Raw genomic sequence first — 20,909 nt, 5'->3', positions numbered from 1 at the left:
ATCCCGCTGGAGCGCTTCTGGAATTTGTATTTTTATTGCTTATCGTAACGCACGGAATAGTGAATAATGTCCAGGAAAATAATATACTATCGCTCATAGATCTGTACCCACGGTGTAAAAAGAAATTAAATTTACTTGCTGCACACCGCTGCCTGCAAGTATTGTGAATCCAGTCGACGTTTGTCGTCATTTTGTTCATTCTTCTCGACGAAGTACCACCAATGTAAAATTATCTCTTTTTACCATTTAAAATTACCAAATTATCTTTCTCTGTAGAAAGTGAGTTTTACAAATGTGGAGTGATGCAGGTAAGATCGCCAAGGAACGTCTGTCTGAATCGTTGCTGGTAAACTAGAAAAATCACGACTGACTTTTTTAGTTTTTTCTTTTTAACGGGCAAAGCCTATTTTTCTTCGCCTAAGGGTTATGAAGAGTCGCCTAGAGTAAGACCTTATACTCTGATAGGAATTAAAGACATCAGTTGTCATGAAATTATTATGGAGTATTCCCACACGTCAAGCGCATTATGCACGAAAACTTTCAAAAAACCTACAACGGTAAGCCAGTGGTGCATCTAGAATACGCCAGTTAAGCACGAGAAGCAAACAGAAAAACATAAGACAACAGAAAAAGTGGAGCATAAGAACAAGGAGCATGTGGGACACATCCAGGATTCATGCCGACATGTGAACAGCGAGAGAATCTTCAAGTGTGGCGTAGGGCGAATTTTTAATGCTTTTATAATATGATACATTGGCAAAATTATCGAACCATATGACATTTATTTTAGATAAAAATGTTTAATTTTAACGAACTTACGTTTCTTCAAAATGAACGGCTTAAAACCGCGAGAACTGTCAGACCGGATGCAGTGACAATTGTTCGGTACCGAACCATAAACTCGTTTTAACATTTGTAACCATCTGCTAAATCCTACGCTTCCCAAATCCTGGACACCCTGCAATAAGCCACGTAGCAACAATAAAGACATTTGGCGAACCGATGTCGTAGCACCGCGTAAGGAAAAGGTTTCCATTCATTTCCACTTTCGGTATTTTAGTCAGCATGAATTACCAGATCTACCGACTTTTATGACTTTATTGTCTAGACCGTCTACAACGTCACCCCTACCATCAGCTCACTTCTTCCACACCCACAATCCCTAAAGTCAAATTTTGTCAACCTCCACCAATCATTATCTATACTTAAAACACACCTACAACCACACCCTCTGCGACACACCAAATATATACGCAACCACCACCACAATTTTTCAGTTAGTACAGATACGTCACACACAACAACCATTCACAATTTCCTTGTTATATTTACTGTTAAAATTGATCAGTTTAATTATATTTAAGAAAGTAAACCTTCTCGAGATACTTTAAAAAGAATCACCCTTCTCGAAATAGGTTTGCGTGATTAGTTTGACGCAGAACGGAGCAACAATAATCACAATTATAATGCAAAAACGAAAGTTTCTACCCTGGTATGCAATTTTACAATGGATAAAAGTGTTTGGAAACTCAAGCCCTAACTTTCTGGAATATGTTTGGAAAATGTCACTGGCTCCCCACGTTGCGCAAGGTCCGTGTGACCATTTCCAAACGATAGTTCCACCCACACGTACTTTACAAAAGGACAGTTTTTCACTAAACTTGCAGAGTTGCAAACATGTTGTCAGATAAAGGTGTACCTAAAGAAACGCCAAACAGTTGTAAACTGCTATTTATTAAACGCTTGTCAATTGAGCAAGAAGAGTGATAACGTTTTGTACCTCACTCCAAATATACTCCACCGTCGTTAATTTATCATTGGAGGTTTAGATAGTACGCACAATAGTACTGCACACGCGTATCAAAATTTAATTTTTATACGCCAAAACAAAAGTGTTTACATGATACGAAACTTGTGGACCTCCGCATATACAGGGTGGTCCGCCTAACGTGATCACCTCAATTATTTTCGTTATTAGTGGACCGATCAAAATTTTTTTTTTCATAGAAGATACGGGTTTAAAGGATCTTCAAAGTGATGGTCTTAAATCTTTTTCTGTTTCTTTATAGAATAAGTTTTCAAGGTCACGTTCCACTTTTTTATGTATAACCCTATAGTTTTTCTTTTTGCCTATTAACTAATAGGCATTGGGACGAATTCAACGACCAGAATATAATATATTTCTTTATAATATAAAATTTATACATAGAAACATTACACGTGACCTTGAAGACTTATTTTAAAAAAAGGATATAAAAAAATCTAGGGTCACTACCTTGGAGATCCTTTGAAACCGTATTCTCTATGGCCAAAAAATTTGGAACGGTCTACTAATAATGAAAATAATTAAGGTGGTCACGTTAGGTGGACGACTCTATGTAACGGCTTTTCATTTTTTCAGCTTTTTCAACGACAAATATAGAGACAATCAAAAACCAAATTTTTAGTTACATATAGAATTTATTGCTTTTGAATAAATGGAAGTTTCAATAATAAAGAGTGATATAAAGATGAAATAACAGTCGGAAGCATAGGTTAAATTGCACATCGCTTTTCTAGGGTTCACCATTAAGCAGAGCAGATTTACGTGCCGTTAACGTAAATTTGTGCGACATGTGTTGTATCCTGTCGGCTAAAGTGCCTAGCAACGATGACCCTACCCTCGCCGACAAGGAAGCCATCCTCGCGTCCCTTAATATCAAGGCTATGACATTTGACGACACCATTGGAGTGCTCAGCCAAGGTTTGTACTACTGTAATTTCACCTTGGACCTGAAGTAACTTCCAAGTTTAACTCCGCTAAATATTTGATCGGATACACATAATTAAACATTAAGTGACAATTCCAGCAAATAATGAGCAAGGTAATTTGACCGCAGTTGGCAGCCCAATCGTTTTGCAGCGACGAGGATCCGTGTACGGAGCAAACGTGCCAATGATAACAGGTACCCCAATACTATAAACAATGCACTTACTATATTTCTTTACTGAAAATATTGAAACGTCGAATATTATTCGATGTTACAGAACTCGTAAACGATAGCAACGTGCAGTTCCTTGACCAAGACGACGACGATGATCCGGACACAGAACTGTATCTAACTCAACCGTTTGCTTGCGGTACTGCCTTTGCCGTCAGTGTATTAGATTCATTAATGTCGACGGTCAGTAAAACAGCATAATTTTAACTTTGATGTTAAATAAGCAGTCCCTAATAATACCATCTTGTGTTTTATACAACTTTAACTACAAAAAGATTGATTAAAATCAATAACAGTTTAACCTTTAGGGTACATATCTGCTTCACAAAAATTTATTTGCTTAGAACAGGGGTGTCGAGCTTCTTCCCCTCCGAGAGTCGCACAAGTCTGGCTCTCGGTCAGCTCATAGCTGATGTCCCAACTTCTTTTCCTCCAGGAGTTACACGAGTCCCATACATAATGTATTTGTGGCCTTGGTAGAGTCAGCTACAAACAAGGGACTTATATACGAATTTGTATGTGTATATGTCAGCCTGCTGATGGTGAGCAGCGACGAGGATCCGTGTACGGAGCAAACGTGCCAATGATAACAGGTACCCCAATACTATAAACAATGCACTTACTATATTTCTTTACTGAAAATATTGAAACGTCGAATATTATTCGATGTTACAGAACTCGTAAACGATAGCAACGTGCAGTTCCTTGACCAAGACGACGACGATGATCCGGACACAGAACTGTATCTAACTCAACCGTTTGCTTGCGGTACTGCCTTTGCCGTCAGTGTATTAGATTCATTAATGTCGACGGTCAGTAAAACAGCATAATTTTAACTTTGATGTTAAATAAGCAGTCCCTAATAATACCATCTTGTGTTTTATACAACTTTAACTACAAAAAGATTGATTAAAATCAATAACAGTTTAACCTTTAGGGTACATATCTGCTTAACAAAAATTTATTTGCTTAGAACAGGGGTGTCGAGCTTCTTCCCCTCCGAGAGTCGCACAAGTCTGGCTTTCGGTCAGCTCATAGCTGATGTCCCAACTTCTTTTACTCCAGGAGTTACACGAGTCCCATACATAATGTATTTGTCGCCTTGGTAGAGTCAGCTACAAACAAGGGACTTATATACGAATTTGTATGTGTATATGTCAGCCTGCTGATGGTGGGGCTCGTGCAGCACGTTGAGGAGAAATTCATGAAAGTGAATTAGGTATCGAGGGGAACCGTTCTCCTACGGCAGAGCCGCTTAACTTCTTGCTCACGAGCAAACTTCCCCTCCCGAGGTTCCCCCACTATGCGGTACGAACACGCAGAATGTGTAACATAAACCAACGGCAGTCGCTGGAGTTGTGGTGGGAGGACTCCTCGCGTGCTCCTCCCACCTCGACGCAACTCGAGCGAGACCATCTCAGTCGCATAGTGGGGGAACCTTGGGAGGGGAAATTTGCTCGTGAACAAGAAGTTAAGCAACTCTGCCATAGAACAGACTCGGGCAACTTCTTCCCCGCTGTTGCTACCAGTGTTCCGGTTCCCCCACTATCAATATGCGTGAGGCGAGGATACAGCCTCCTACATCAGAGGCGCTTAACTTGTTGCTCACGAGCAAATTTCCCCTCCCGAGGTTCCCCCACTATGCGGTACGAACACGCAGAATGTGTAACATAAACCAACGGCAGTCGCTGGAGTTGTGGTGGGAGGACTCCTCGCGTGCTCCTCCCACCTCAACGCAACTCGAGCGTGACCATCTCAGTCGCATAGTGGGGGAACCTCGGAGGGGAAATTTGCTCGTGAGCAAGAACGGCTCCGGCTACGGCTCTGCGAAGAGGAGAAAGAGCCGCTAGTTCGACACCCCTGGCTTAGAATGAACTCGCGAATATGTTGACAAAATTTATCGATTTCATTACGAAACACCCTGTATCCAATCAACAAACGACTCAATACTTTACAATTTTGTGTGGTTTAGTTTATTAACTAGCAATATATTTGCCTAACTACTGTTTTAGTTTTCTAACAATATGTTCGGTATATTTCTCCTTTTTGTTAGAGAATGTTTGTTATTGCTTAACAAACGAAGGCGAATGGTTTTCGACGGACGCAGAAGACGAATGCAGAGTCATTTTGACTTTATTTTTCTTGTTTATTCACATTTGATACGTAAAGTAGGTGTATTTCCTGTACCAAACGTAATCTGAGCCGCCTGAGTTTATCGCTGTTGAGTCAAAATGACCCTGCATTCGTCGTACGAGGGTTAATGACTACGGATCACGGAGAGTGCTCAGCTCCGTACTTCTCTGTGCTCTAAGGGTTAATAAAGATAAACATATCTAATCATGGTACTAATGATTGATGTAATCTTAAGGTGGTTTTTGTATTAACTTTATATTTGATTTTTGTACGACAGACGTATTTCAACCAGAACGCGCTGACTTTAATCCGATCTCTCATCACTGGTGGAGCAACACCCGAGTTAGAATTAATTCTCGCTGAAGGAGCAGGTTTAAGAGGCGGTTACAGGTAAATTACTTGAAATTTACCGAAATGTAGAATCGTGTAGCGACATTCGTTATATGCCAATAAAAGAGAATCATCATATTCCTTAATGTACGATTTCTTTATTTGTTCCTTTCAGTACACCCGATAGTCTAGCCAATAGAGATCGATGTCGTGTTGGTCAAATCGCGTTATACGATGGGCCATTAGCCCAGTATGGCGAAGGAGGCAAGTACGGTGACCTCTTTGTCGCAGCATTAAAGTCGTATGGAATGCTGTGTATTGGTCTATACAGGTACAGGTACCGGACTTTTTTCCTTCTCTCGATGGTATTTATTGGATTACTCTACACAAATATTCTACGTATATTTTGTCTCTGAAAATGTCTTATCTCGCTGCTGCAATTACACTGCCATTGATTATCTCTTACTATATCATTCTCGTACTTACTATGTGAATTTTGATTTTTTGCCGCATACTTTTGCATTTTGTGTTTTTGCGTCATGAAAAAGAAACGACGATCGTAAGTTGCCTTCATCCAACAAATACCCATCATTTTTTACGATTGTCTTTGTGTCACTTGTTTGTTTAGTATTTAGTTATTGTTGCCAGCTGTTAGTTTAGTTTTAGTTTTAGTTTAGTTCGATTATTTAGTTTAATTTAATCGTACATGGTGCATTTAGTTTAGATTGTAAATTGTGGTCATTGAGTTTTTCATGTAGCTAATATTGAATGTAATTTTAGGTTTCGAGATACCAGCTCATCGTGCGATGCTTCGTCTAAGCGATATGTCATTACAAACCCTCCGGATGATTTCACATTATTGCCTACAGATCAGGTATTCAAATATTACTAATATCTCTAATTTTTGCAACTGTGCATTGCAAGTTGCACCAAAATTCTTAAAAAAAAAGTTTGCATTTATAATAATTTTTTAACGAATTTGTTGTCGTTCAAATCAATTGAAATGAGGTGAAGTGCTATTGATCTCCACAACATCAATTTCAAATCAATAAGGAATTAATAGCGGATTCAATATTGATGTAAATTGGCAGGTGATTCCAAACTTTTGGCCGGTAGTGTATATTGAAGCATAATTGAAAAGATTTATTTCGTTTACATTTTACTAAGAATACATGTAGGTGCCCAGGAAAAATGACTTAGTCCTTAGCTTGATTGTCCTAACTAACATTTTTCAATATGTGAGAAAAATGAGGGTTTATAATTTAAAACCATCTGTAAAACAATCAGGACAAATAAATGACGCTATTTCTAGAATTTTACAAAGTATTGGATGATTGCAAAAGTTCGTGCCCGATTTGAAAATAAACCACAATCGGTGTGTACAAAAGCAGATTTCATTTGAAACTGAAATGGAATGAAATGAATAATTATCTGAAGATAAAGCACAAGCGGTGTATCTTTCGATAGGAATGTAACATCACGCTAAAAGAAACATCTGTGCCCGAAGTCGATAAGGTTCTCGCCACCTCTGAAAATCGGGCACGAACTTTTGCAATCATCTAATACATAAAACATTCTAACTTTGCTTGAAAGGTGAAAAACACATGGAACTTTAAATATTTCAAAACACTGTGGAAAATGAGAAATTGGTAGATAGGACATTTTACCTAAGGATGGCTCCTTATTTCTTCTTTGTTATTGTTCCTGTTGATGGGTATGGAGGCTCCGATCCCACATACATTATACTATATTACGTTATTGATAGAGAAATGAAATTTTCTCGGTAAAATGCAATTTTATGAAATAATAAAAAAGTGGGCGATATATTTCAACGTTTGAATATTTCTTACTTTTAACAGATATATATGAATAACATTGTCATTTTGTCTGACAATTTACAGGTTTTCGTGCTGATGCAATTCGATCCAGGTCTGGAATACAAGCCGAGCAGGGGAGCTCGGGGAAAGGATGACGCCTCCTGACTGTTGCTGTGTAGCGCCCTCACCGACGGACCTTATTCCTACATCTAATCATGCAAAAGAAGCCATCATGCCGCCCGTTGTCCCTACGGAACCGACTAGTCTGTTGGCTGGCATTTTGGTACGATGTCTCATACCCTCAACGAATCATGGCAAGCCCCGTCCATAGAACGAATCATCAATGCGTCCGTTTTTTTCTGCTGGCCAAGCGTTCCCAACGATGTTTCGTCGATACTGATAGTTACTTCGGTTTCCTTTTATAGTGTCCACAAATTTCTTCGTTCCTTGCTATTTAAAAGTTGCGTGATTCAGTTTGACATCGTGACTGAACATTTCTGCGTTGAGGCGTGTTTGTGTAGTAACAAGTCTGAGAAGAGAAACATCGTGATAAGCGTATACGGAAGAGAACACCGGAGATCCACTATGGGAAATGAGAAACAGGAGAAACGGCAAAGGGAGACCGGGATGTGGTATGATGAAGCACGGTCCGAGGGTAGCTACACGTCAAGCTCTGAATCTTCGTAAGATATAAAATGAAACGTCTTCGACGGAAGACGGTATAAGGATTGAACGGCTTACTCTGAAATGTAAAACTGTGTGTGACTAAATCTCACGCCCCATCCTTTCAGCAGAATGCAGAGTGCAGAGAAGAAGAGAAAAAGTACACTTCAAACAATGCGAAGCAAGCAGCTTAACTGTAAACGCTTGAGAACATCTTCAAGGCTGATCGCTGAGGAATTGTTATCGCCTTTGCGACTTAATGTATACCATCGCTGTAGTTCATTCAGGATATGTAAATAAATACAGAACAGGTATATATGTTATCATTCTACGGTAAACTATAAACAAAAGCGGAACGAGGAGGAAAGAGGAAGAAACAGAAAAGATATGAAAATTGATTGAGATAAATTGTACTAACGGAACCTTTTTGGTTCTTTCACGTAAAAGCATCGTTCACTTCATAAGGCAGTCGTATGTTCATCTCCTGTGTCGTGGTTTTGTATGTTGCCTTGGCTGCAAAACGAAAATATGTATACATGTATGCGTATATGCGTATGTACAGGGTGATCCCTGCAACTAGAACAGACCACAGCTGTTGCTTAGCAATACGTAAGAATACGATGGTAGAAAAATTGATTTAGCAAAATGCAGTCTATTATTTTACTTTTCCTACAATTATGTACTTTCTTCGTACGCATTTTTCTGACTGGGCCCTGTCCCTTATTCGTCTACGGATCAACTTGTTATAATAGCCTAATCGAATAATTTACGTAATATATTTGGTACGTTACAAGTCCACTGGCGAGAAACATTTAAAGGAATACCTACAGTTAACTATTATATCTTCAAGTATGATTCTCTAAATTTTTTCTAACTGTGCTTATCTGCTCAATATTTGCGTAATATTCAGTTAGTGTCATACTTTGCCGCATGAATTTGTACCAGGATAATGAAACGACTGACGCGATAATCTATATGTGTACATATATATACATGAATTGAGTTATTTGTTTCGATGAACTTGCTAAGCGTTGATCTAACGATTGCTTTATTGTAGTTCGTTTGCATACAAAACAGTGAGAATTGATCGATCTGAACGATTTCGCTTGATAATAATATTTAAAGAAAGGAGCATAACTAAATGTATTTATATACCATAATAATATATGTTTTCAAAAACACAACATCGTGAAGAATAAGATTTAACTAACTTGCGTTACGTACACTTTTATTCTTCGCTTTATGTTAGTTAAGGAGAAGGCTATAGTCTGTTGTAGATGCAACAGTCACCTTGCATATTTAGTTTTAGATCGAAGGATTTGCAAACGATACATGTCGCGTTACAACGGAATAGTTGCGAAACAGAAATGAAGGACTATATGTAAATTTTACCTTGAGTGTCTTCTTTTACAGCTAATGATAAAAATCTCAATCAAGCACTTTGTACAGGTTCTATACATAAACGTGTGTGCATGTATGTATATATGTATGTATGTATGATGTATGTGCATACGTGCGTGTGTGTGCGCGCGCACGCGTGCGTGTGTGTGTGTTTTGTATATGTGTGAACATATAATAAGTACGATGAAACACCCTTTTCCACATAACTTGAGTATTAATCAACTATACATATATTGATACGACTATATATATACATTATAGCTATATATGCAGATATATATGTATACATAGACACTCTCTTTTATATATTTTTGTGGAACTCACGAGTGTGTACATACGAACGTACATATATGTATATACATCCATATACGTATACTCGTATGCATGTATATACATATGTTTGTATGCATGTATATGTATATATATGTATGTATCTAAAACGGATCAAATAAGGTATGCATGCATGAAAAGAAATACACAGATACACCTATACACAAATACTTCTTCCTCGCTCTCTCCGCTCCGCCCCACCCTTTTTTCTGTCACTAACATGACTGAAACACGCACACATAATGATACACATACGAAACATGTACAGTCACAACGTTATGAATTCACAAATACAAACACGTACGCGCATACACGCGCTCATTCACTCTCTCTCTCTCTCTCTATCTCTCTCTCACCACACACACACACCATGTGCTCGCGCGTGCGAGCGTATGCATAAATGATATTACATCGGCGAAAATACGTGTGAAGAAAGAAGATCGGAAAGGGAAACCAGGGGAAAAGATTCGCGCGAGCGGATATAATACGAGAAGTGTAAATATGCAGGATCAAGATATCGCGTGTTCCGACCAATACGATACACGCCGAAAACTTCGATCTTGTGCTCGATCGTAATGAAATCAGACTATTCAACTTACCCAACGTGCAAATGGGACGAAGCGGATTCATCTTATCTGGGACAAGAGAATATAAGTAGCTGTGGTAGACGCTGCCGTGTATCGCGATTACGAGTCGCCGCCGCCACCGCCATTGCTGCTGTTTGCAATATCCATATGCACTATTCACTGCCACTGCAGTTCATGTTATATCGTTGTATATAACTTTCTATGTACGGCTCGATTAAGGCGAGAAGGGCCGGTAAGGTGTGCGAATCGAATGGCTGATGAATGTTAAAAAGAAACAAAAAAAGCGCAGCATCAGTCGTGAGAAGAGTCATTTCGTTGCTTCTGATTTCCATTTCTTTTTCATTTTTCTTTTTTTTTTTCTTTCTCTTATTTTGTATAGATTTACGAGAGACCGGTTGATCCATCTACTTTTTTTTATCAGAATACGAGATCAGCACTAATGCGTTGTTTTTATCAATTGTGAATGTAATGGTATCAACGATGAAAATGACAGATTGATATTGATAAACTTTCAGCTTTCCTTTTTTTATGCTAAATTCAAGCAATCACTTCTACGTATTTTAGCTCGACTATCGATTGCAACAATTGGGTCGACAAGCACTTATTGTTAGTAACTGATATTCTCATGTTCTTTTAGTGGACGACGTTTATTGTATTTCGAGCACTATCCACTAATTTGAACTCTCACACATACTAGTATTACCTCGTGATAAATGTTTAGTTTGTCGTACACGTTGTTAGGTATGTTTCAATTTGAAACAATAAGAAGTAATCATTACTGTAGTTTCACTTATAATCATCAATTGTGCTACCACTAAAGTATATGTTCATATGAAAATATCTTTTGGTTTCAGAGATCGATTTATCTTGTAATTGGTATGCAATTAGATGATTTTTTACGTCGATTGTAGAAAATCGGTCGCTAAATATTCTTATTTTTTATTTCAAGTGCTATTTCACAAAGCATCGCTATCGTAACAAAGTTTATGTTACCAAAATTACGAGTATAATAAAATCTGAAAAATGCAAATATGATGAATAAAGTGGATAAAAGAAAGCTGAAAGTGAGTCGCAGGTTGTTATGGAAAATGAAATTAGAAACGAAAGTCACTTTTTAATTGAGCAATTTCAATCATTATTGAAATTTGCTATTGTACTATTGTTCTCCGTCGAATGGACGGTGTCTTTCTGAGTTCCTTTTCTCCTTCTCTTTTTCATTGTATTAAAGGACGTTTTGTTTTTTTTTTTTTTTAATCGGACTTCGAGAAATCCTGTAATAATAAAAAAAAAAAAAAGATGACAGAAGATATTTTAGTTGCGAAGGAAATCTTTCTGCCTTATCGTTAGCATCTGCGTGATGAAAATTCCATGAAAGAAAATATCGAAGACCGAAGATTAAGAGGATAGTTTAAAACGATAGATTTTGTAAAATTTCGATTTCTCGAGGAACGAACAAATATTTCGTTTCACGAACGAAATGTAGTATTCTACACAATAAACAAGGAACAGTTTTGTTTTCGAGAAAAGTTTGTTCGTATCGGTGAATTTTCATGTAATTGTTTGACAAGTTAGCGGCTTTTAGAATCGCATAATCAAGATGGAGGACTCTCGGTGACCCTGCCTCGCCTTGATGCGATTAATTATATACGAAACAAAAGTTTGTGCGCTAGATTTTGTGGAAATCGTTCGTTAAGTGATAAAAAAAAAATGAAATTTGTCGGAGCCTTGTGTAGAATTTTAGATGATTGGTCGAAATTTGCGTCGCGTGGGACGAGCCAGGCGGTAGTATTTTACTTTGTGAAAGCGTGAATATACTTAGACTTCGGTGTATCTATTTTTGTTTCTCTTTGTGCTAATTATGCAACGTAGTTGTTACTTTCAATTTGAAGTTTTACTTACGATACGAGCTAAGAGAGTTGACGATCGTTTACTTTTCTTTTTTCTTTTTCTTTTTTCACAAATACTATTACCTTTTTTCTCTCTTAAGTAGAAACACTCGTGCCTGGCTACTCGCAAGATACAAATTATTCATGCACTCTCTTTAATAATTAAATCATGCACCGATTCAATCGATATCATCACCCGTAATCGTATTTTCGTGCGTCGCACGGATACACGTGGCGCATTTGTGTGTATGTGGAACGTGTGTATCTAAACGAAGTATATATACTTAACATTAAAGAAAGCTACAAAAGAAGAAAAATCGAACAAAATACGAAAATGATTCGAAATATATATGGGAATTATGAAATGTATAAAGAGAAAAATTAAAGCGCGCTGAGCGTACGCCACCTTCGATGCCTCATTGACCTCATCTAATGCTTTTTTATCTGTACATTTACAATTTGTGTACCAATGAGGAACGTTGTTTAATCATGTTGTTGATGTTATTGTTAAAGAATGAGATTCAATATTGTACATAACAATATATTCATTATAATTGATGATATAAATAATTATATACATAAAAGTAAGTTTTGGAGTCTTTTTATACCTTGCGCTGTGGCGTTAGAGAAGTAAATATTATGGCAAATACTTTATAGTCAATAAGAAATACAAAGATTGCGATGTGTTTCTTAGTCTTCGTGTGAATATTCTTGGTACATGCTCGTTGCCTATTTATTAGGTGTTAATGAAATAATTAAACGGTGTGTACGATTTCGAATTTTTTAGGTTTATGTAGTAATTGCAGGAACTCCACCTTACAGTAAACATACTCTAACGCTCTATTATAACCAATGTGTAGTTATTGATAAGTACATGTAAAAATGAATCACAACTTAATATTAGTATACTTTATTGACAACATTAACGTCCATTTTTTTCAATAACAGTAGCGAATTCCTTGTGTGAATTATTCTTATAGTAATAATGACTAACATCTAAGAGCCTCAATCAACTATCTTCGACTGATTTGTGCAACTTAACTATTCATAATAAGTGCTAATTTGCTTGATAACGTATCACCTGAAACTAATCGTATTAATTATGTACAAAAACCTATTATGGTGCTTAATATATTATCTGTAACAGTTGCATTACTAGTACATGACTTTTTTACGACAAACATTATCGACTAAATATTTGCAAATTAACGATAAATAAAATATTTCTATTTGCAGATGTTTAATCAAAAGTAAGTACTAGGAAATTTTTGTTCGCTCTTTCCTAAGAAACGGTGTTCGTATAATATTTTGTGTACGATTATAAATAAAGTACACGTGTACATTGAAAAATTCGGTAAATTCAACAAACGCCAAAGTAACAAAAACTGTGAATCTATCGTGATCAATAATTCCTACTACAATCAGCTCTCAGAGCAATAGAGTGGTTCTGCTCAATATTATCGTCTTTGAATAGAAATCGAGATGGTTGGCGAATATTTTTGAATTTCAAAAGATTTTCTTATCTGAGAGTATTTGGAGTTACCGCCTGCTGTACTCGTCGCATACTTTCCAAGTTAGCGACTGATTGGGGTGCGTGCATTGTGTCTCTGGTGCCTACAGTGAAAACAAAATACTAATATCCGTTGTATCAATTCAATCTGATTGCTTCGGTTTCTTTAACCAGCTACATGGTCATATAGTTCTAACAAGGCATCCATCATTCTATCTTGGTATTGAGGCACGTTGTTCACTTGTTCGCAAATCAAAGGTGTTCTATCTACGTAGAGAACATCTTCCAAGAGCTCTGGTTCGTCCGCGAAGTACTTGCTCGCAGCGCTAGGTTCTAGCAACATAATCGGTATGTTCAACACGCCGTGTAGTATACACATCAGTCGTAAGTCTTCAATGGATTCGAGGAACTCCTTCCAAGAGAACACGTTGGCAATGTCTAGGCCAGCTTCTTGCACAAATTCCGCCATTGTCTCGTGGTAAATTTTGAATAACTTTTCACTGTGTTCTTCGCGGAATCGTCGTGTCGTCGTAAATTGAAGAAAACAAAGAATATCGTGAGCAGGTGGATTGTATCTGCAACGCAAGTACATAGTTCGATGAGAGATTTACGTGCTGAGAAACTTCATTCTGAAACGAGTGAACGTAATCTTTACGCTGTTGTGAAATTTATTGAAATATTAAATAGCTACGAAATGTATGGACTTAAACGTAAGAACTGCAATTGTTATTTTTGTAACATTACACAGGGTGTCCCGTAACTGGTGGTACAAGCGAGCAGAGGGTGATTCTACGTGATAAACTGAATCGAAAATGTAGAATAAAATTCTTTCGTAAGAGGTTTAGTTTTTGAGAAAATTGAATTTAAAAATTTATTGAGTGCGTGTGGACAACCCTTTCTGCCAAGTTTCAGCCCCCTACCCACTACTAGGGTAGTTATACACCGAAACGTGATTTACAGTTTAAGCTCAATTTTTTTTTTTGCTCTGCCTTATAAAAAATTAGGAAAAGTATCAGGGATATTGTAACTCAGGTGTGTCGAACTGGCGGCTCGCGAGTCACATCCGGCTATTTCTCCTCTCCGCCTAATTCACGCTGATGAACTTCTCCTCCGGGTGCCGCACGAGCCCCACCACTAACAGGCTAGTCACCGCTACATATACACTTGTGCATAAGTCCCTTGTTTGTAGTTGACACTGCCAAGCTGTAAATATGTAGTAGGACTCGTACAACTCCTGAAGGAAAAGAAGTGGAGGAATTGGCTGACCGAGAGTCAGACTCGTGTGGCTCTTGGAGGGGAAGAAGTTCGACACCACTGATGTAGGACATCGAAAACTACACAACTTTGAATTTAACTTTTTCTTCCATGTCTTGTACCGTTTCGTAAATATTCGCGATAATATGAAAACTCGCCATTTTTTTGAGGGAGTGTTTAGACCGTCTCATTACCGAAACAAAACATGGTGTTGCTAGCATCAATTCAACTATTATACATTTTTGCAAAGCTTCAAATTCTTTTGAATTTTCAGGGTACCGAACTTCCCTTGTTAGCACAGATAATGTATGATGAAAATAATATTAATCCCCGTTACTTGAATGAAAATAGCAATATAATTAAACTCGAAGTGCAATCGCAACAATCGTTAGATAGGTTATACAATCATATTATCAATCAGCTAATGTTGTCATAATCAGTTGATCCCAAAACACTCTACATAAAATTAGTTAAAAGTGATCCGTCTATTACAATCAAACTTCGGCTATTGGTATCAATTGTTATAATTACACTTTTGAATAAACGATAAGAATTTTTAGCAAATTCGTACTAAATGGGCCTCTTCTTCGAAACTTTCTTTTAACCAAAGCATACATTTTGTCTTTTACATGAGTGCATGACAGGAATTCATAAAAAATACGTAAATACGACAGACAACACTTGATAAGTTTTTCAAATAAATTTTACGTTCTTTTCAGAAACAGTTGTTTATAACAGGGGTGTCGAACTTCTTCCCCTCCGAGAGCTACACGAGTCTATTTCTTCTTTTCCTCCAGGAGTTGCACGAGTCCCACTAAATATCTATGGTCCCGGGGGTGTATACAAGCAAGGGACTTACATACATGTGCGTATGTGATGGTGACTAGCCTGCTGATAGTGGGACTCGTGCGGCACCCGGAGGAGAAGTGGGTGGCTGTCCTCCTACGGCTCTGCGGAGCAGGCGAAGAGAAGAAGGAGCCGCAAGTGACCCGCGAGCCGCCAGATCGACACCCCAGAGTTACAATATCCTTGATATTTTTCTTAATTTTTTATAAGGTAAAACAAAAGAATTAAGCTTAATACGTTAACTGCCACACCGATCTCTAGGGACCGGCATGAGACTTTCCGTTTACGCTACGCCGGTCTACAGTACAGTTTCGTTCTCTAAGCAGACCGTATCAAAGATTTTCAAAATTTTATTGCCCATATAATTTACAATGTTGTCAGATTTAGAAAGTGATACACCCACTGAATTAATTTCATAGGAAATTGGCAAAAAATTTAACAAAAAATGTAGTAACTTATTGTAACATGTCCAAAAGGAAACCGCATCTTTGTTTAAATTCTTTTAATAAATTACATTAATTTTGAATAAAATATATTTTCTATTTAATACCATAGTTAATACCTTTAGTTAGGGCTCAGACTGGCGCAGCAGCGTAGCTTAAAGTAAAAGTCAACCGGCGGTCCACATAGACTGTCATAGACAGTTAACGTGTTAAACTGTAAATCACGTTTCGATATACAGGGTGTCTCGTAACTCCTCGAACACCCGGAAATGGGGGGTTGCTGGGGTGACTCTGAACAACTTTTTCCTTTACCAAAATGTTGTTTGAAGCTTCGTTTTTGAATTATTAACGAAAAACACCGGCCAATCAGAGCGCGCGTAGAGCCCGCGCTCAGGGACGAAGAACAGATGTTCATCCGCGCGCGATTCTGACTAATTGGAATTTTTTCCAAAATTTATACAAACGTGAGAATGACGGCAAAAAACCATTTCTCTAAGCCTTATAAAAATAGCGGTGCAAAGTCAAAATTTTTTGACAGCGATCGATAACCGAGAAGTCACGCGTACGCGTCGTTCACGATAGCGCGCAGGTGAATCCCTATTCGCCCGTCCCTGAGCGCGAGCTCTACGCGCGCTCTGATTGGCCAGTGTTTTTCGTTAATAATTCAAAAACGAAGCTTCAAACAACATTTTGGTAAAGGAAAAAGTTGTTCAGAGTCATCCCAGCAACCCCCCATTTCCGGGTGTTCGAGGAGTTACGGGACACTCTGTATAGGGGAAGTGCGGGTAACTGCGGACAGTTGAATATTTCCATTATCCAATTAGATAAAGAAACAAATGACACATTGCCATGCGCCTTCCTAGCGTCAAACACATTTTTCAGTTAGTTGTAGATCGATTAGGCAAGCGATACTGATATTACACTTAATTTTGTTACGATTAAAAGCGGTATTCCTGTTCCAATCAAATTTTATCAAACCTTATTCTGAACTAAATGTAAGTATTCTTTTATGTTTTGACAATTGAATGTAGTTTAATATCCTTCAGTTTTTTTAATTTTTTTTTGTTTGGTATTGTAAAAATGATTAATAAAAATATTGGATCACGTTCATCGGGTACCCCCGGTCACTTTTACCTATTGCAAATTTAAAAATCGTACATTTTCCTATTATGATACAAGTTTGTCCGCTTACATATTTCAAGGATTCTGTGTAATATGAATAGTTTTATTTTAAAAACGGGTAAAAATGCCGAAATTTAAAGACGAATAAGCAATAAAGGTAAATGGGATGAAAATAACATGAAAGACGCAATTGTTTATGTTCTGAACGGTGAATTATCAATAAGATTAACTACTGAAAAATATAACGTGTCACGTAGTTCTCTACAAGACAAAATTAGGTCGCTTTAACTCAACTTTTAATGAGGAATTTTCATGGCAACTTTACAATCACGTGAAACAATTGGACAATCGCCTAATGCCATTGACTAGAACAGAGTTTTTAAAACTAGCTTTTGATTTGGCAGAACGTCTTAATATTCCTCATAGATTCAATAAAGAAAGAAGAATAGCATCACTCATAATGATAAATATATAATACTTAATAACATAATAATGAATGATATCACATTATTTGCAACATTTATAAGAATATTTAACAGCAAAGTGAACAAAATAAATAACAAAAATTATTGTCTCGAGCTACCCGCCATTTTTTGAATCCTTAACACTATCGGCCAAAATTCACTGATTTTTTTCTTAAAGTCATATAAGAGATATACTCAAATTATAATAAAAAAAGAAGGTCTAAAGTTCATTTTTTGAAAGTTTGGCTTAACTAAATACCTTTTGTTAGTATATTTTTATACTATTTCATTTAAGTGTCCGGGGCTACCCACTCTTCCCCTAACTACCCTAGTAGTGGGGGTAGGGGGCTGAAACTTGGCAGAAAGGGTTGTCTACCAGAGGTCCTTCGATTGACACGTTACAAGTTCGATTTGGTTTAAAAACACTTTTACCATGCTTATTCATTTATAACCTTTGCAAATGTCTTAAATAATAAGATATCGGGATGATATAATGTTAGAAAAATAGCATAAGACAAATACATAAAAATCAGTGTAAACGTTCTTTATGGCAAAAATCATGTTGATCAATGTAGTTATTTAGTATCCATTGGATCCACTGTGTAATGGATCTTTTGGAGATGAGGAGATCAACAATTGCAAAAACTAGACCTATTGATAAAACATAATGAAAATGACCCACTACATAGTAAGCATCATGTAAAATAATATCAATTGAGGAATTTGATAATATAATTCCAGTTAACCCACCAATTGTAAATATTATAATAAATCCTAATGTTCACAAAATAGAATTATTAAAATTTAACTTGGCTCCATGATATGTACGTCGACTAAATGTACGTGTCGAATATTTTTTTGTTTCATTAATACCGGTGATTTTCATTTCGAGACACATATTCCCTCGTTAGTAAGGTTTCAAACAAAGTTTTCAGGTACTACTCGACCAATGTTCTACATTTTCAAATGTTACATATGTAAAAATTTCGTATAGTCCAATTTGGTTCTTCGATAACTGAATAAATTATTATTTCACGGTAGCATTCATAATAGCAAAAGACTATATTTAAAATTAAAGGAAAACAAGAAACGAGTAAAACAGTTTTGAAATAATTGTAATATGGGTGTTACGAACCCACTGCCTTTCCCCCACACATTGTTATTAGATACTATTATAATATTATTATTAACATTATTATTAGATACTATTATTGTATTATTATTAACATTATTATTAGATATTATTATTATCATTACCAAATCTTTCCCCCACACATTGTTATTAGACTCTATTATTGTATTATTATTAACATTATTATTAGATATTATTATTATCATAACCAAACACCTTTATAATTATAAACCAAAACGCCAAGCAACCGCCACAGGTAGGAAGGGGGCGAAGTCGGGAAAAACCCATGAAGCGACGCTCGACTCCAGGCCCTTTTCCTGACCATTGACTGGTCGGAAGCAAGGTGCCAAAATTAGTATTAAACCGATGTACCTGCACAAGGTCGGCAGATAGTCTAAAACCATACACCTAGAACGACACCCGTTCGAACTAAACATTAAATAAAACGACATCAAACACATTTCTGGAATTTTTCGCCTTTAACCAACCCGAAACGAAGGCGATCTGAACCGTTACAGCCCGTTCCGTAACAATGGGTAAACGTAAAATTCTGTTTCTCAGTGGATATTGTAAGTATTTATATTATATTATTTACCTGGCAAGTTGAAAATCGATGAAACAGCACTCGACAGGTTTTTCGTCCGCGTCGTATTTAAATAAAATATTGTTAGCCCATAAGTCACCGTGACAAAGTACGTTTTTGTGTTTCAGAGACGGCAACAATTTATTTGCATGATCAGCGCACATCTCGGCAACCTTCGACTTAAACGTCTTTCGTTGTTCCTCGTTCAAATTTGGTATCAAGTCAATCAACGAAACAATGCCCTTCACAGCTGCATCGAACATTTTCTTGGCACGGCCATCTTTTAGAGGCCAAAGTGTTTCTTGCATGCAATGAGAATATTCATCGTGCAAATTCTTCTGGTACAATTTCTCAAAAATTAGAGACTTTGCGTGGAATTTGGCCAACGTCTTCATTAAAATCGTACAGTGTTCAAAATCGAACGGTTTGAACTTGTCAGTCATTTCGAAGCCGTTGTGAGCCATGTCTTCTAAAACAATCACGTCATCCTCTAAACCGAGGAAACATTCCGGAATACACCTTTTGTCAAAACCGTCCAACACTTCTGGGAAAACTGTAGTGTAAAGAGCAACTTCCTTTTTGAAGCTACCATACTGTTGCATAAAATCGTACTGCGGACTAGTCATTGGTGGCGGCAGTTTTGTAAAGAATTTGATATTCTTCGTTTCCAACGGCGATTGTGAAGAAGCCACGGTAGCCTTCAAGGTGAAATATTGACCCATAAATCCATTTACCTCGTCTATAGGAATAACTTCATATGTGATTAACGAAAAATCCTCCATAGAATCTTTGTGAAGTTTCTTGCGAATTATCTCGAAGCATTCTTCGTCTTTGAGAATTTGTCGTGTGCTAGGATTACGCATTTTCTCGAATCCGTTTGTTCTTTCGAGCGTTCGAAGTATTTCTAACAAATGTCTCCGGATAAGTGTATCGACACCTTTTCAATGTTTCCGCCGCTTGGTCACACTGCAGACCTGGACTTATTTCTCTCTCGTCTTCCTTTTTAAAATCTACTACAGTCGTATGTGTCACGGAACGACAAGTTGCACAACTTTACAGCTTTTGCACGATAAAAACCCGCGAGACGGTTAATTAACGTCTACGACGAAGATATATGAGCAGAAAATGATGGACTAGTTTAACGGGAGTCGGGAGCACGACGTTCAGGTTCTCCCGCAAAAGTCTCGCAGCCTGGAGGATGTCTGCTTGGAATATGATTCCATTCAAGATCAAGATACCTTTATATATTGACGAAGAATCACGTCACGTGTGCGTTAAGGACGATAAATAATAACGCGTACTCGTGTCGTACTATTTTCTTCTTTATTGGCTCTGATTGAGGCTAATATTAGACACGTTACATCGAGACATATCCAGCATAAACGCGTGTAAACGAATCTAATAGCTTCTTATTGACACTGTTCGTG

At 37.2% G+C, this 20,909-nt stretch overlaps 3 protein-coding genes across 4 annotated transcripts in view; 2 read left to right on the top strand and 1 right to left on the bottom strand.

Moving 5' to 3' along the window:
* LOC108576664 (calcium-activated potassium channel slowpoke-like) overlaps positions 1–7,437 on the top strand; it is a gene marked incomplete at its 5' end in the record, with an annotated part of 179,922 nt that extends 172,485 nt beyond the window's left edge. Inside the window, 7 exons of the mRNA XM_017939704.1 lie at positions 2,560–2,743; positions 2,850–2,945; positions 3,028–3,164; positions 5,392–5,504; positions 5,620–5,781; positions 6,225–6,318; positions 7,346–7,437. Of these exons, the coding sequence (XP_017795193.1) occupies positions 2,560–2,743; positions 2,850–2,945; positions 3,028–3,164; positions 5,392–5,504; positions 5,620–5,781; positions 6,225–6,318; positions 7,346–7,426 (867 nt within the window). The remainder of the gene's footprint in view (positions 1–2,559; positions 2,744–2,849; positions 2,946–3,027; positions 3,165–5,391; positions 5,505–5,619; positions 5,782–6,224; positions 6,319–7,345) is intronic.
* Positions 7,438–7,460: 23 nt separating this feature from the next.
* Positions 7,461–8,505, top strand: LOC108576665. 2 transcript variants are annotated; one of them, XM_017939706.1, is made up of 3 exons: positions 7,461–7,544; positions 7,687–7,944; positions 8,056–8,505. In XM_017939706.1, exons 1-3 carry the CDS (start codon positions 7,477–7,479, stop codon positions 8,222–8,224), a joined length of 495 nt encoding a protein of 164 aa, XP_017795195.1. In that variant the 5' UTR covers positions 7,461–7,476; the 3' UTR covers positions 8,225–8,505. The 2 variants fall into 2 exon arrangements, with proteins under 2 accessions (XP_017795195.1, XP_017795194.1); XM_017939705.1 differs by having other exon boundaries at positions 7,542–7,944.
* Positions 8,506–13,404: 4,899 nt separating this feature from the next.
* Positions 13,405–20,677, bottom strand: LOC108576666. The gene is made up of 2 exons (XM_017939708.1): positions 19,495–20,677; positions 13,405–14,213 (listed from the first exon to the last, which is right to left on the bottom strand). The coding sequence occupies exons 1-2, from the start codon at positions 20,343–20,345 to the stop codon at positions 13,805–13,807; spliced, it is 1,260 nt and encodes a 419-aa protein (XP_017795197.1). The 5' UTR covers positions 20,346–20,677; the 3' UTR covers positions 13,405–13,804.
* Between the last annotated feature and the right edge of the window lie 232 nt (positions 20,678–20,909).

This window comes from Habropoda laboriosa, unplaced genomic scaffold, assembly GCF_001263275.1.
Source record: "Habropoda laboriosa isolate 0110345459 unplaced genomic scaffold, ASM126327v1 scaffold472, whole genome shotgun sequence".
Classification (NCBI taxonomy): Eukaryota; Metazoa; Arthropoda; class Insecta; order Hymenoptera; family Apidae; genus Habropoda; species Habropoda laboriosa.
Note: the sequence above shows the minus strand (reverse complement) of the source record. Positions and strands in the feature narration are given on the sequence as shown.